Raw genomic sequence first — 16,838 nt, 5'->3', positions numbered from 1 at the left:
GAAAAACATTCCCTGTGCAAAAAACTGTTTGGTGACATATTGCTGTCATGGAAATAGAGTTGAGTGAGCTTGCATAGCTATTTCCTCTCACTATCACCCCACCCCAGCGAGAGCAGGAGTTACTTTTCAGGAACTTCTGGCTGCGCACCCCCACAAACCTCTGTGTCAGAGGCGTGATTCAGAAAACCCCTCCCCAGAAGAACTAGTCATCTCAGCATGTCACCTCATTAGTGAGAGCAGATGACGATTCAAAGGGGAGAGAGAGACGTGCAGACTGAGACAGAGGAGAGGTCATTCTACGGGATGAGATACTACTGATTCCAGCATTTTTATATATTTTCCATTTGCTGGCATCAGCATATACCGCAGCTACTTTTTCCACTTCCATTACCTTGACTGGTGGATGCATTTTGTTTCCGTAAGATACAGGAACACCTGGGAAGAGGAGAAAAAGAAGAAAGAAGAAAGAGCTGTGCAATCTTATTGTATAGACATCCCAGGTTTATGCTTTGATTGTTTAGCTTCCCTATACACATCTGGACAGTGTTTTCCCCTTCACCATGGCGGGCAGGTGGAACCTCCTGATACTGGGTAAGTCACATCTGTCATCCATTTTCACAGTAGTTAGGATGGAAAATTATCTGGTGAAAAAGTTTGAAAATGTTCTGTGCTCGAAGGATTGAAAATTGAAAAGTATCGAGTTGACTGCAAACTTTTAGGTATTTTTATCTGTTTGTTTTCTTTTGAAATCTACCAATAACTTATATGACACTTTTAGTGATTTAACAACTTTTTAAAAGATCAAGTTAATAATTATCTAAATAAAATAAAGTCAACTGTGTTTATGGAACACACAGCAAAAATGTGTTAAAAGAGAAATCTATATATTTTATATAATTATGTTTATTTTCCAACTACCAGGTTTCATTATGTTGTTAAACAACTTTCTGCTGAGATAAAATCTGCCAGCAAGTCTCACAGACAGAAATGAATATAGTGAAAAACGTAACAACTGTCACAGTGGCAGAGCCTCTCTGCAGCAGTCACAGCCTGACTGAGTGTGGGAAAAAGCCCAAATGAATTAGGAGAAAAGGAAAGAGTGATGCTGAACACAGCAGCTTTTCTTCAAACAACTCACTATCTGGGCCCCACTGCACAGAGAACCTCTGTTATTCTGCTTTTAAAGTGATATTTATACACTGTGAGCTCATCACGCTGAACTCGTGTTACTTGTTGCCTCATAGTGTCCACAGACACACAGGAAGATACTCTCTGTTGCCATGAGACAACACAACACTGTTGGAAGTTCCAACTTGTGCAAACCGCTAAAAATAATGTCATGATTTCAATCTCAACTACTTTTTTATTTGATATAATCTTTTCCCCAAATATGAATCTATATCAAGATATCATCTTACCAGAAAAATATTTTAAACAGATCTGAAAACATAGGAAAATAGGAGGTTATTTTGAATTATGTAAACAAGTTCCTCTTTCTGTTACTGTCCTTAAAGCTTGGGTAGGCAGCAGTTTTACTGGAAAAGGCAAAAAAAAAACTTCCTGCAGCTCTCCCCTCTCTGTCCTAGGCCCCTCTTCATACAGTATGTACAAGTACTAGTCAGCCATTTCAATCATCCCAATCATAATTGTGATCCTGATGCCGTAATATAGCAGTATCTCTATGATTAATATAGGCCCTGTTTTCTTTGCAAACTTGTTGATCTGTGAAGTCCTTTGAGACGACACACTGTGACTGAAGACTGTAGCTAGCTATATAAAGATAAACTTGAATTAGCTGTGGCTGTGAATCTCCTCATCTCCGAAACATATTGCAATATTGATACATAGCTTTTTATTGTTAATTGACTCTCTTTTTTAATACGTCCGTCTACGTTTTAAGGTTTGTTTGTTTTTTGCAGTGTAGGCACTTGTTGGAAATAATGGAATAGCAATGTTTTCTGCACGATTTTCAGCCACTAAATCAGGCGTCCCATCTGAAGGGCTGACAACCAATAAGAATGCCTTGTGATTGGCCAAAGTCTTCTGTCACGGGTTAGATTTTCTAAACCCCTGATATCTACTGTATGTGCAGTTTTTACTAGGAAATATTTTCTTCTAACTGTTGAATAAAATGTAATTCAATACACCTTGTAGCTAACACTTAAGAAGCAATTGTCTTCAACAAATAAAAAATGATCTGCATAGCTATAGATACCACTATGAATGTATGCCCCTGTGTGATTTGAATGAACTGACACTTTAAAAAAAACAAAAAAAAACAATTAGCTGCTTCTTTTGATGATTAATGAATGAATTCATTACAAAAACTGAAATAATTGGAAAAAGTAACTGGGCCCTTTCTTCCTGTTTCCATATGCTGTACATTACACACATCTGGTGCCATTTAGGCGACCACAGAGGACTGACTCTGCACTCTTATAGTCTGAGGGTATAATACTTATTTTGTCCTTGTGCCACGCCAGCTGAAGTTTCCTCACATAGGAAGCACCAGGCCCCCATGTGTTGTTTTGAATTATGGCACAGATGCTGTTGGAACAATCTGAGGAAATGAGGGTAGAATATGAGGGAATTTACCTTTTCTACACAGTCTTTTTAAAACTCAGACCATTGCTGGTGTTATATACAGTATGTGGTCAAACAGATTCATATTAAAGTCCCTGTAGCTAAACTTAAATATCTTAGAATGGTTTTAACATAGTGTTGATTAAGCATGGGTGCCAGGGTAGCAGATGACAAACTTGTAGATTGACACTTGTCTGCTTGCTTTTCAGCTTTGTCCTTGTCTTTCGTCACGGTCCTGTCGGTCTCAGAATGCCCACGTGGATATGATCTTGAGGAGGGAACATGCATTGGTATGTAAAACAAACTTATTTTTAACATATAACCTCATGGAAAAACAGGCATGCGTGGGGTTTTTTGTCATAGATTGCTCATTATTATAAATATGTATATAAAAATGCATTTGAAATGTATTCTCACCTAACTTTATTGATTTTATTAGAATAGTGTGATTAAAAAATGCCTATAGGCCAAACGTAAATGTAGATCAATTTATTTTATCTCTCTAATTAAGCACTTGTTTACGTACATCAATATTCATACGTCCACTGTTTTGACATTCATGTTTATTTAATTAAGATCAAGATGACTGTGCTGTTAATGAGGACTACCCTGATGAAGTTGGGATATGTGGAGAGAATGCCAACTGTTTCAACACGATTGGCAGCTTCTACTGCAGTTGTCAAAATGGTTTCAGATCAACGGGGGCTGTGAACTTTTCAGCTGAAACATCTGCAACATGTAAAGGTAAGATATCTTTTATAATGAATGGACTGATTCAAAGTTTCACTGCTGCTATCGTCATCTGACTATTGAAGTCCTGTTGTTATCTTTCTCTCTTTAAGATATTAATGAGTGTGCGGGAAACAAAGACATCTGTGGACCTAGTGCCACTTGTCATAACTCAATTCCACATTATTCCTGCATTTGTGATGCTGGATTCATTTCCACTACTGGAGCGGAAACTTTTCTCCAAGGTGACAATGTTACTTGCAAAGGTAAGGTGATTTTCAGCATGGTAAAATATAATACTAAGTTATACATTTGATATATGTACTGTGAGCGTTGTTACCACAATGTCAGTAAGGTGTCAATATTTGTTTAAAGGGACAGTTCACCACCAAAACAAAAATATTTTTATTTCTTTTATTTGTAGTGCTATTTGTCAATCTTAATTGTGTGGGTGAGAGTTGCTGAGTGATTGATATATTGGATGTAGAGATGTATGTACTAGAAAAAATAAATGTTACTACATGAAACTGCTTACAACAAGTACTGTAGATTATTTTGAGTAACCTGGTCAAGATTTATAGAAAGAGACATTGCTGTTGAGTTTTTCAAATGTGTTCTTGGTGCTTTGAGCAACACAGTCAAAGTGAATTATAAATCTAGATTGATAAATAGGTCAAAGAAAAGTGTGATGAACTATCCTTTTAAGGTGAGAAAACATTGGTGGTTCAGTGATGGTTTCCTTTCTCAGCTTTATAATGTCTTTTTTCTTCACATATAGATATCAATGAATGTGCTGAAGAAAACATTTGTGGGCCGAATGCAATGTGCATCAACACCTCTGGTTCTTACTACTGTCACTGCAATCCTGGTTTTGGAAGGAAATCTAGCTCCTCTGACAATCAGGAGCCATGTGAAGGTAAGGGCGGATTACATGATTATTCAAAATCCCTATTATTTCACTTCATAGAGGCATCAATGCAAAACTTAGACTGTTTTGCAACCAGTTAAAAACACCTTGTAGTTGTTTTAATACAGTAATGAGTCTCACTGGTGTTATTTTGTCAAGAAAATTGTCCCACTAAAGCAGAACTATATTGAAGAAAGTTTAAGTAATTGAATTTAGCTCTGACTTTTAAGCTGATTGAGCTGGTTGGTTGTTGGTTGGTTGGTTGTTTTGGTTCTGTCTGTATTGCTTTATGTCTTTTGCGTTATCTTTAGAAAAACCTACCAACCACCATTTTGGATATAAACATTCTGGTGGACCAGGATATTTATTGTTCCATTAGCACTGACTAAAACATACAGTGTAAGCATTTTCCTCTTCCTGATTTGTTTTCTTTTTAGACATATGTATCATCAATAAGACAATCTGCGGAAATGGAACCTGCCACCGTGGAGCCAGCGGCCACTACTGTGCATGCCACGCAGGCTTCACTAACTATGGCAACAAAGAGTCTCGCTGCACTGGTAAGAACACCACAGCAATCAACTTTTTCCTACATCCATTACTGAACCACTGTTTGTTCAGTAAATATATCAACAGAACGTTTTTTAATGAGTATATGTGACCGCAAAACTTCCTGTTTCCTCAGCATTAAACTGCGATGTGTACCAAGATATGATCGATCTGCAGATGGTAACACTTCACCAGAAATACTTTTATCACACTTATCACATGTATCTTAAATGTCTATTGCCTCATACTTCTGTTTTCGTTCTCTGAAATTTCCCTCCTATAAATTTCAGATGCCACAAGATCTTGTGAAACAGTTGAAAAAAAGCTGTCTGGACCTTACAGAGAGTGAGAATCCAACAGAGCTGGACGTAGAGGAAATACTCAAGGTAGATTTGCACATAACAGAATTAAAATACAGTTTGATTATGCAGAAACAAAAAAAAAATTCAGTTCCTCTGAACCAGCATAGAAATAGGAAGTTCAAGCCCCTTCAAGCTCTGTCACATGGTGTTCAGATGTCTGTGCACAACTATGTAGACTGTTTATGTTGACCTGAGGTGGTATGCAGTCTGAAAGTCTGCCTCGGCCTGACTCTGTCTCCTGTTCCTCCCTCTCCCCCTCCTCTCCTGCGGCTGTAGAGACTGTTGGCTGCAATCGACGAGCTCTTGTCCAGTGGAGCCTTCAATGATAACAGGAAGATCTCCACCTTTTTGGACTTGGTCGAGAACCCTCTGAGGTTGATAGGAGCTTTCATTAAGCCCCCCGGGACAAAAAGATCCTCCACCCACACAGGTGCAAAGACAATTTGTTAAGGTTTACACTTGTAGATTGTTATTTTGCTGAAGTCATGTACAGTATTACGAGACAAGCAACGCATGTTGTTTTTATGTGTGTGTGCAGAGGTGGAGCTGCTGGTACATAAGGGACATGACTTACCCCAGGGAGCTGTGAATTTAACATCTAAGCACGCCAAGCTGGACATCAATTTGGAGACAGCTGCTGGAGACCCCTCCTCTTACCCTGGTAATGATCATGCATATCATTAACATATTTGTAACCACTTTCATTAAGACATAGGCAGTGGTGGAAAGTAACTAAGTACATTTACTCAAGTACTGTACTTAAGTATAATTTTGAGGTACTTGTACTTTACTTGAGTATTTCCATTTTATGTAACTTTATACTTCTACTTCACTACATTTAGAGGCAAATATTGTACTTTTCACTCCACTTAATTTAGCTGACAGCTTTAGTTACTTTTCAGGTCGAGATTTAACATAAACAAACATGATTAATTAAAAGTGTTTTTTTTTTTAATTAAATCTTATAACAGTATATTAAGTAGTTAAAATGAAAATTAAAGCACTTACATAAATGCATCAATACAAATAGCCTAATGTAATAATATATTTGGAATAAATATTACAATCTGAGTGGGTCCATTCTACATAACGAGTACTTTTACTTGTGACACTTTAAGTACATTTTGATGCTGATCCTTTTTTACTTTTACTTTAGTAAGTTCTGAATGTAGGACTTTTACTTGTAGTGGAGTAATTTCACAGTGTGGTGTTAGTACTTTTACTTAAGTAAGATATCTAAATACTTTTCCCATCACTGGACATAGGTAATGTAATGAAATTCTGCCTAATCCAGTGTTATCCTGCTGTCATTGTTAAAGGCTTTACGATAGTGTCCTTGCTGACCTATGCAAACCTGGAAGACTCCGCAGAAGGCTTCTATCATGCGATGAAACCACAAGATAACAAAACCTTAAAGATCAACTCTAAAGTCGTGACTGTTACTGTCAGTAACAGAAACACAAGCCACCTCAAAGAGCCGGTCAAACTGACTTTCCACCACCTCAAACAGGTAGAATCTAGTTTGCCATTAAGACTAAGAATAATCTATCTGTGCAGAAAAGTATTAATCCTAAAATGTTCATGATCTTAATTTTGTTTGACAGTCAAATGAATCCACCTGTGTGTTCTGGGATTCTCTGGAGGAAGGAGGGTCATGGTCTACTCGAGGCTGCAGTGTGGTGGAGTCGAAGCCTGAATACACTGTGTGTTCCTGCAACCATCTGAGCAGCTTTGCTGTGCTCATGGCGCTCTATGACATGGAGGTTAAACTTGTATTTTACACATTATGATACATTTTGTTGGTGTCACAATTATGAATTCGATTTTAACTTTTATCTGATGAATTTTGCATAAATTTACTTAAATATGGAAAGTGGAAATACACTCCCCTTTGGTAATCAACTGATTGTGCTATCATGAAGTCAGGGCTCTTTGGTTTGTAGCCATTCATTTTTTTTAAAGAACAATCAATTTGTTTGTAGAAAAGATGAAAGTCTGAGAGAAAGAGAAAGAAATTATTGGACTCTGATGTTTAACTGTGATGACCCGGGCGGATCTTAAAGACAAAAAGGGAGCAAATAAATGACTGTAAAAGTTTATAGTTGAAACTTTCTGTGTACTGAATGTAACCCTTCTCTCTGTTTCTCTTTTTGTTGCAACAGGACAACTTTGAGTTGCAGCTGATCACCTGGGTGGGTCTGTCCTTATCACTGATTTGCCTGTTCATCTGCATCCTGACATTCTCGTTGATCCGCTCCATCAAAAGCCCAAGAACCACCATCCACCTGCACCTCTGCATCTGCCTCTTCATTGCCACCCTTATCTTCCTCGCAGGCATCTCTCGTACGGAGAGCCGGGTAAATATTTCTGTAACAGCTTGCACAGTCAGAGTGCCTGCACTGTCCAGATGAGTGCTGAAGCATTCCTGACACCTTTGAATACAGCAGAGGAACAGAAACAAAGTAATAGCACAGCTACTGAATGATTTATATGGATGCTGAAATTTTCTAAACAACAATTCAGCAAGTAGCTTCTCCCTATTTCTTTCTACCCATTTCTCAGCATTCTTTGTCCTGTTTTCCCTGCTGTCATCCTGATCTTCATCTCTCTCCCTCCTGCATTAGGTTGGCTGTGCAGTGATAGCAGGGCTGCTGCATTTCTTCTTCCTGGCAGCATTTTGTTGGATGTGTCTAGAGGGCATACAACTCTTCAGGATGGTAGTCCTGGTCTTTAACACCAACTTCAAAACCCTCTACATGATGGCAGGTGGCTATGGAGTCCCAGCTGTTATTGTCACTATCTCTGCTTTCACAAATGCCCAGGGATATGGCACCAAGAGACAGTAAGTCCCCTCCACTGATGCGATCTTGTTTTATTTTCAAACTTATACCTGAATCCCAGTTTTTTTTAGTAGTAGTAAACTTGCAATATGCATTGCAGTTGTTGGTTAAACCTGGATTTCATTTGGAGTTTCCTTGGCCCTGCCTGCGCCATCATCACTGTAAGGAAGAAAACCATTTTTGAGTTGAAAAATATCCCTAAAATTGACTTCAGTGCATTTTTTTAAACATCATCTCTGTTGCCTTTCAGGTCAACATTTTCTTCTTTCTCATCACTGTGTGGAAGTTAGCACAAAAGTTCTCAAGTTTAAACCCTGACCTGAACAATCTGCAGAAAATAAAGTAAGTCAGCAGGTACTGCCTGCAACAATCATGCTGTATATGTGTATATGGAGTGTGCATGTGTGTAGATATGAAAGCATACATTTGAAACATGGAACTGCACATTATTGCTTCTCCCACTCAATAGAAATAAATAATGAAATATCCCTCTCTAAATGTCTTTAAATTAAGCTATTTCCTGTCAAAGTGCCTCAGATTTGACTCGTGTGTGTCACTGTTGCCCCCTGCAGGACGTTCACCATTACTGCAGTGGCTCAGCTGTGTTTGTTGGGCACCATGTGGATCTTTGGCTGTTTCCAGTTCAACATAGACACAATATGGGCATCATACCTGTTCACGATCTTTGGCAGCCTTCAGGGGATTATGCTTTTTGTCATGCACTGTCTGTTTTCTAAACAGGTTGGTCACACCCCTCTTAAAAACAACAGAACAAGCTCTGCTGCTTTTCTGGTGTCACGACTCACTTGTATTCTGATTTAAGGTGAGGGACGAATATGGAAACATCCTGACCAGATGCTGTACACCTTGGAAGAAGAGCTACTCAGAATTCAGTTACTTGCACAACAGCAAAGCTCAAGTAAGCATTCAATCTTATATTTCACCTGACTCATAGAATAATAGTGTACAACAAGTATTTGCAGTTCATAGTCACTTACGTCATCTGACTGTAACATTGCAATGTGCTGACTTAAATGTCATACAGTACTGTATTTATTTCTAGTTTATTTTGGCTACCTTGTCTAATTCCATGAGACATATATTCTCTAAAGAGAAAATAATTGCATTTACTTACTGTTAAATAACTGACAATTTATTGCTCTTAGACAAAGCAATGGTAAAGTTAAATCAAACATTGTGTATCCATGTGGACAGCATAATTTAACATTTGATCTGTTATTAGATTGCTCAAGAGACGTAATGCAGTTAAGTCATTGCAAGTTTAATTTAGAAACCCTCAAAAAGCAAACGCATAACTCTTTTCCAGGGTTAGAAGATGATGAGGTATTAAAGGAGATGTGAAGTGAAGTGCGTGGGAGCCTGTCCTGATAATGAAAGAGTACTGAAAGTGTCTGTCGTTACTAATTGGCTTGTTTCTTCCCTCTGTGGTCCTCAGGCCTCCAAGAGCAGCCAGGACACGGGAGAGTCTCGCATCTGAGGAGATGAACAGGGATGTCAGAGCAAAGTCTCATCTCAGACATACAACAAAGTACTGCTATCCCTTTTGTAGTCAATGCACCTGTTTGTGTCACTGCACAATGTTGTAAATATTTTGTTTCCATAAGTTTTCTTTACCTTTTACCTTGTTTAAGCTATTTCAAATGGAATTGTTGATTGTTTTATTTAATAGAAATTAAGGATTTCCTTCAAAATATGAAATGATGTTCGACCGTGAATATTGCAATAATATTCTTTTTCTAAAAAAACAAAAATGAATGTTTTGATATTTAATAGGCAAAGCTCTTTAGATAACTGATGGGTGAAGCACATAGTGCAATTATTTTATTCACGTTTTGGAAAAATAATCTCCAAATATTTGGATTTTTTTTCATATGTGGAAAAAAATGGACTGGTCCAAAATATCAAAGTGATAGATAATTTAATGAAGACCTGTTTTATCAGGCAGATTTAATATTGCTTGTCATGTCATCCAGGTACTTTATTCAACCAGTAAAGACAATCTGAAAGCTATTTCTGAGGCAAGCACTTTTTTTCTGCATAATATGTCCATCATATATAAATTGAAGTTATCTAAATAAGTTAAAATGAAAACAATTATGACATATAAGTTAATGTTTGTATATATTGCTTGGAAATAAAGTATATTTTATGTAAATGACTGCATTCCTGTTCTATTCAGCATGATGTTGAGATTGGGAGATGTTAAATGTATTCTATCTTATTGTTTCAAAAGAGTTTTTATTTCCTTCATTTCAAAACTTGAATATACAAAGATAACTTTTGTTATTATGGTCTATAAGAATGTTGTTAAGTACTGATTTCAGCACATTTGGACTTTCTCGTTGATATTTGGTCATAAATAATTTTCTTTTGTGAAGCATTTCTGATTGACTTTTTTATTTTAAATGATGGTTATTTTCATTATGTTTAATGTTTTCATACCTCCCCTGGAAGCTTTAAATAAAATAAATATTCTGATATAACTCATGTTGAAGGGCTCTGTTTTAAAGTTTTAGCAACACAGGCTTGGAATTAGTTCATCTGTAATAGAGAATTTATTAATTTTGAGCATCTGAATGAAAAAATATGTTGGAGTCCAGATTTAGCAGCAATAGCAACACGACATCAACAAACTAAGAGATTTGAAGAGTTTTGTTTAAAAGCAGACAGAAGGCTGATTGTAAAATTTGTGCAATACATATTTTCATATTTAATATTAACATACACAACCATAGACAATACAGCATGCAGTGATGTTTTTATGCCAGCTCCAGAAACAATTATACTGTATAGAGGAAATACAATAAAATACTATGGAGCAAAATACAATAAGTAATTAAAAAATAAATAAAATAAAAATCAATGAATTAAATAAAATAAATTAAGGAAAATATTTTACAACAATAAAAAAAAACAGAACAGGCTTTTATATACTAAGCAGTTATGGGTGAATTTATGAATGGTGGAATTTAAAAAAAAAATAAACAGTGAAACAATGAAACACAATGAGTTTCAGGCATTTGGTGGCTGGTTTGGTTATATTTTATAGTTTTTCTGAGAAATTATGTTTAGTAAATTATGGATGTAAAAGTCAATGTTTCTGGACCTGGGTGGCCTGAGGGAACCAAATCTTACTCACCCTCTCTGTTTTGGCCTGGAGGCAGTGGGAGCACCTCCCTGACCGCAGCAGAGAGAAGAGGCTGTTGTTGGGGTGATTGAGGTCTGTTACGATCGTCTCAGTCCTCGTCCTGCTCCTCCTGGTGTAAATGTCTTGTTTGGCTGAGAGCTGACACCTGCGGGGCCAGGTAATCCCTCTTGCTCCCAAACCAGGTAGTGATGCTGCCTGTCAGGACGCTCTACAGTCTACAGGTGTAGAAGGGCTTTGGCACCTTGAGGGGCGGCCCTGAAGGCCCCGAGGTGTCTGAGGTGATAAAGAGGCTGACACGCTTCCTTTACCATGGTGCTGACATGAGAGAACTATGATAAATCCTCTGTACCTGACACCACTGTATCTGAAGCTGTCCATCCTCTCCCCTCTGACATTCACAGAGAGGTTGTTTTCCTCGCACCAGTCCTCCAGGTGAGTCACTTCTTCTACATAGGCCTTCTCTTTGTTGTCGGCCTTCCACAACTGTGTCATCAGCAAACTTGTTGGTGGTGGTGGAGTCAAATGTGGTAATACAATCATGTGTGCACCAGGGGGCTCAGGACACATCCTTGTGGAGCTCCTTTCATGATGGTGAGGAGGGGTGAGGTGTGGCTGCCCAACTGATCCACCTGAGGTCCGCCGGTCAGGAAGATCCAGCTGAGTCCCGGATCTTCAAGCTTTCTGTCAAGCCTTGAGTGGATAATTGTGTTTAACGCTGAGCCGCAGTCCACAAAGAGTATTTTAACATTTACGTTTCCTCTCCCGATGTCCAAGTGGGTCAGGTCAATGTGGATGATGTGGTTTATGCCGTTGTCTGTGCTCGCTGCATACTTGCATTTGCTGCATGATGAGAGACTTATCTCGCTGGTTGGCTTTAAAGAAACAAACAGTTGTACATATAGAGGAAACAGAAGATTATCTCCTTCCTTCCTGTCCGCGTGGGATACTGACATGATGGCCTCATAACAACTCTGAAGTCTTAAAATAGATACTTCAATTTAAACAAGCAAACAAACCTTAAGTAGCCCTGAAAACATGTTTTACTGTGTAATAGTTCAGTGCAGGTGATCCCTCTATAAACCAGACTACTTACCAATCTGCTGATACATCTTTTACTTTATATTCACTTGCTTTTTCATATCTAAAGTATTCTAGATTATCTGTCAGGTGGATGTTCAGTTTGACGATGAGAATAACCTATTCTTAAAAATAGGCTCTCACAAGTATACCAGTAATGCTTGAGGCAGCTTATCATCATCATCATCATCATCATCATGCTCTCTCAAAATCCTCTGATGTCTCTGTGTTTACTGTATGTTTATGTGACTGACAGTGGGGGGATAGCAGACTCTAATCTCTATGTGCTTTGCGGGAAATAGAAATACAATTACGAATTTGGGTAAGTAAATAATAAAATGCAAGCAATACTTGACTATTTTTCTGTTGAATTATTCAGCTTGTACTGGATCAATACTACAAAATGAAAGTGATGGCTAAGATCTCTCCTGGTTCAAAGGATCAACAGAGAAGATGAATAGATGGAAGAGGGGGAGAGAGGATGGAAAATGCAGATAGGGCATGTAGAGATAAAATAGCTGCCAAGCCTCTGGAGAGAGAGAAAGCTGGACCAGGGAGAGAGGCAGGGGAAAGGAACGAGAGGAGAACGAGAGCAAATGATTGTGAACAATAGTGATTACTGGACGTGGTGAATCGGGCAGCTCTCATTTACTTTGAGCCATCCCAAATAATCCCGTGGTCATACAGAATCATCTGAAGGTAAGTTTAATTTATTATTCAAAACCATTTCATGGTCATTTACTTCTGAGATAACATTCTTAGCACATTCTTCTCTGGTAGCAAGTTAGTCTGAGGGAAGGTGGAGCTCCAGGAAAGCTAGGATTCCTCGTTGATTTAATCTATTTAATCCACTTTCATTATGAAAGAATGTTGTGAGGAGTTAAAAGGAGAATCACACATCCTGATAAATATTGTTAGTATTTAAGACATGGATAATGCAGAAGAGGCAGTATGACGAAGTCAGCTGGGCATTCCTTATTTATGAAAATGTGTTCTGTTAAAAGAACAGAGTGAAAGAAGAATTAACAAAAGATTTGATGTAACTGCCTTGATGTTTGAGAAAAGCTACAGTATCCAGTATCTGTCATGGTAAATTATAGCATGGTCAACAAGCAATCTTTCTTTTGTTCTAACATTCTCCCAATACTCAATATAGCCCCTGGATTCCTTTTAATCATGCAGTTCCTCTGTAATTTCAGCACATTCTCCCGGGACAACACTTCTCTCTGTGAAGGTACATAGACCATTGATAAAGTAAGAGAGAAAAACAGAGATATAAAAAAGCAAATAAATAAATAATTAAAGGCATGATAAAACGAATGGACTGCTTGGTCAGCTGCTGGTTAATATACTGCTGTGGAGTTTACTCATTTTCTCTGAAGCTCCAAGTGGTATTTCTAACCTTTGGAGGTCTGTCAACTCAACAATTTCTGTGGAGATTGCTCACAAAGCAGATGGGTTTTTTTTCAAAGGATACTGTCGGTCATGCTTTCTTACCAGAAGGTGAAAACTGCGGTTTTGACTTTCTCTTTATGTATATATAGACATGTCAGCTCCTGGAAGCTCAATACTTGGGGGTTATTTCTAAACACATACTTACTAACAAAGTCTATGCACATAATTGCTTTCCCTCTGGGAAAAGCCTGGGGCTAGAGAGTGAGAGTCAATTAACCTGTTACAAATACTAAGCCTGATGCATAATGTATCACAGGATGAAGATTGCTAATGCACACAGTGTACATAATGCTAGTTAAAGTTTAATGACATCAAATATCAAAGTAGCAAAACAAAAACAAGACTGCTGTTGCCAAAACCTGCACTCTTAAATATTCCATGAGTTTAGTTTGTCTTAATGTTGGGTTCAAACCATCTTTAAAGTGGATATTCACTGGAAAAAAAAATATGGGTGATTCTTAGTCATAATGTATGCGCACATATCGAAATCCAAGCTTCTTCTTTTCAGCACAGGTAAACTGAGGCACACTGATGGCATTATGACAGGTCAATCGAAGCCAAAAATACTAGTACCTGAAATCGAGTAATGAGGTAGGGAACCAGCCAAGCGGGGAGTTGTGGAGCAGGCACAAAAGATGGTAGATGAGAGATCTGGAGAGTGGAAGGAAATATGTTGAAAACAAGAACATTTTATGAAACAGGTATACACAAAGTCTGGTCTGAGAGCCTGTTGTGCAAAGCAACTAAATAAAATCAGCAGAAATTACATAAGTTCCCTACATTTCCACACTACTAATGGCTCTAAAGTTCGTTAAATATTTGTCAATCCTCTCATCAGGACATCCACTTCCCTAAGGTAAATATCTGCTGTGTTTAAACCTGGCCTGAGGACTCTGTCATGTGTTTCACTACAAGTCATGTTATTCCCAGAAGGCCAATTTGCTTGCAGCTTGCTCCAGACATAACATACACAACACAGCCTACAGAACTTCAAAACCTCACAAGCAAGCCATATTTTTCAAATGCAGTTCAAACTGTTTAACTTACTGTTTGTGAATCAAGCAACGGGATAACGAGCGGCAGTAATAAAATAATTCTGTAATAGATAGATAGATAGATAGATAGATAGATAGATAGATAGATAGATAGATAGATAGATAGATAGATAGATAGATAGATAGATAGATAGATAGATAGATAGATAGATAGATAGATAGATAGATAGATAGATAGAGCAAGCAAGCACATTTATGTGCATGTACTTGCATAACACTGGAAAATGACTGGCAAGGTTTCATTCACTCCTCTTCATCATTGCCAGGGCAGTATAGCTCTTCTAATTAAACTCTAAATCCGAAGTCTTACTGGCAGACCACTTTTTGTAATCAGTCTTTGAGAGGCCCAGAGAGGCATGTATCATAGCATTCATTAGTACACGATTTTGCCTTGAAGAGTTCTCTGTCATCCTGCTGTCTATGAATTACTTGAGACACTTTTTGGACAGCAGAATAGGATGGCATAAGGTAATTAGCTAAAAAAAGTATGGCTAAGTGGCTTTGTTAGAACTAATGTAAGTATTTTAACTTTGTAATTCTCTATAGATGACCCTGAAGATGAGGACACCATCTGCACTGATGACTTCATTTTCTACTTCTTCTATGCCGTCAAACCTTAAGATCAACTCCTCTGGACAGCCAAGTCCCTGGCTGAACAACACCACCTGGCAACCCGTCAAATCTTCCAATTTAGGCTTGTCCTGCTTCACTATGATATTTGGCGCCATCTCCAACCTCACGGCTCTGGGCATCCTTGCTAAGTCACGTGTCCGATTTCGTCGCCAATGCAGAGCACCATTCCTGCTCCTAACAGTGGCTTTGCTTTTGGCTGACCTTGCAGGTCATGTGATCCCAGGAGCCTTTGCTTTGTATCTGCACATTAATAAGATGTATAAAATACAGGCAGGGAAGCCCACTAAAGAATTCTGTCAGATCTTTGGGGCGAGTTTGGTTTTTTTTGGCTTATGTCCTTTATTGTTGGGTTGTGCCATGGCAGTGGATCGCTGTGTGGCCATCACCCAGCCCTTTTTCCACGCTGCTATGATAACATTGGGTCATGTGTGGCGAGTTGTGTTATTTCTGCCCTCTATTGCACTTGTGCTAGCAGTTCTACCTTTTTTTGCTGTTGGAACTTATACTACCCAATCACCTGGGACGTGGTGTTTCTTACCTATCCATGGACCACAGTCTCGAGCTGACACCACTCTGGTTCTGGCCTTCTCATGTCTGGGCCTCACTGCGCTCATTCTTTCCCTACTCTGTAACATCCTGAGTGTTCTGGCATTGCTTCGGGCCAGAATGAAGTCCTACAGTGTTGATAAATCAGCAGCTCACTGCAGTCATCGTGCCTCGTCCACGTCTTCCTCCTTGTTTTGTTCATTGGATGTGGAGATGATGGTGCAACTAGCAGTCATCACTGTGGTTTCCTGTGTATTCTGGGGCCCTTTTCTTGTGAGTACAACTCTTTGACATTGCAGAATGTATTTCTAGAACTTTTTTCACTAATGGTCAGGTATTTTAAGAATATTGTAGATGATAAAGTTTGTGTGTTCATTTCTGTGTCTCTTTATAGATCCACATTCTTGTGATCCAGATCAACCAAGAAACTTCAACATATGGGAAAGATAGGTTCATTCTTTTGGGCTTACGTATGGCCTCCTGGAATCAGATCTTGGACCCTTGGGTTTACATCCTACTGAGGAAGACTGTGCTTTTCAGAGTTTGCTGTGCTTTCTACACACAGAGTCCATCAGTGATAGAAAATAGGTCCAGTGTAGACGGGCAGGCTCTCGGTCTGCAATGATGTTACTTTTGCACTTTTCCTGTTTTTATTTTTATGCTAACTGAAATAAATTATTTCTTTCATGTGTGTTGTGAAAAATGTAAACTTTGCTGTTTTGTGTTCAGCAGGGCTTGTTGAGGGCCATATTCAGCACACCAAGCCTCTACAAGGGGGCAGTGTGAATAAGGGATGGAAACAGACTTTCCCAACATTTCCCAACATTTAGTTAGTAGTCTGTACCGGTTCTACTATGAATAGCAGCCACCTGCAAAACTGGTGGTTGGGAAATTGGGCGGGGTTAGTATTGTCCAATCAAAATTGAGATAAGC

The 16,838-nt window shown here is 38.5% G+C and overlaps 2 protein-coding genes across 2 annotated transcripts; both read left to right on the top strand.

The window, feature by feature from the left end:
• The first annotated feature begins 271 nt into the window (after nucleotides 1-271).
• On the top strand, nucleotides 272-10,448 carry LOC131983069 (adhesion G protein-coupled receptor E5). Its single transcript, XM_059347649.1, has 19 exons — nucleotides 272-591; nucleotides 2,793-2,873; nucleotides 3,160-3,327; nucleotides 3,426-3,578; nucleotides 4,091-4,228; nucleotides 4,657-4,779; nucleotides 4,905-4,948; nucleotides 5,059-5,154; nucleotides 5,407-5,560; nucleotides 5,669-5,791; nucleotides 6,450-6,640; nucleotides 6,735-6,893; nucleotides 7,293-7,487; nucleotides 7,755-7,972; nucleotides 8,071-8,131; nucleotides 8,221-8,312; nucleotides 8,543-8,711; nucleotides 8,794-8,889; nucleotides 9,427-10,448. The coding sequence occupies exons 1-19, from the start codon at nucleotides 561-563 to the stop codon at nucleotides 9,466-9,468; spliced, it is 2,334 nt and encodes a 777-aa protein (XP_059203632.1). The 5' UTR covers nucleotides 272-560; the 3' UTR covers nucleotides 9,469-10,448.
• A 2,351-nt stretch (nucleotides 10,449-12,799) lies between these two features.
• ptger1c (prostaglandin E receptor 1c (subtype EP1)) lies at nucleotides 12,800-16,700 on the top strand. Its single transcript, XM_059347667.1, has 3 exons — nucleotides 12,800-12,915; nucleotides 15,273-16,178; nucleotides 16,300-16,700. The coding sequence occupies exons 2-3, from the start codon at nucleotides 15,273-15,275 to the stop codon at nucleotides 16,528-16,530; spliced, it is 1,137 nt and encodes a 378-aa protein (XP_059203650.1). The 5' UTR covers nucleotides 12,800-12,915; the 3' UTR covers nucleotides 16,531-16,700.
• Nucleotides 16,701-16,838: the final 138 nt, after the last annotated feature.

Source organism: Centropristis striata, chromosome 13 (genome assembly GCF_030273125.1).
Source record: "Centropristis striata isolate RG_2023a ecotype Rhode Island chromosome 13, C.striata_1.0, whole genome shotgun sequence".
In the NCBI taxonomy this organism is placed as follows: domain Eukaryota; kingdom Metazoa; phylum Chordata; class Actinopteri; order Perciformes; family Serranidae; genus Centropristis; species Centropristis striata.
Note: the sequence above shows the minus strand (reverse complement) of the source record. Positions and strands in the feature narration are given on the sequence as shown.

Coding starts and splice junctions, on each gene's coding strand:
- LOC131983069 (XM_059347649.1), top strand. CDS start 561: ATGGCGGGCAGGTGGAACCTCCTGATACTGG. Junction 5,792..6,449: donor AGACCCCTCCTCTTACCCTG/GTAATGATCATG, acceptor TCATTGTTAAAG/GCTTTACGATAGTGTCCTTG. Junction 8,313..8,542: donor AACAATCTGCAGAAAATAAA/GTAAGTCAGCAG, acceptor TGCCCCCTGCAG/GACGTTCACCATTACTGCAG.
- ptger1c (XM_059347667.1), top strand. CDS start 15,273: ATGACCCTGAAGATGAGGACACCATCTGCACTGATGACTTCATTTTCT. Junction 16,179..16,299: donor TATTCTGGGGCCCTTTTCTT/GTGAGTACAACT, acceptor GTCTCTTTATAG/ATCCACATTCTTGTGATCCA.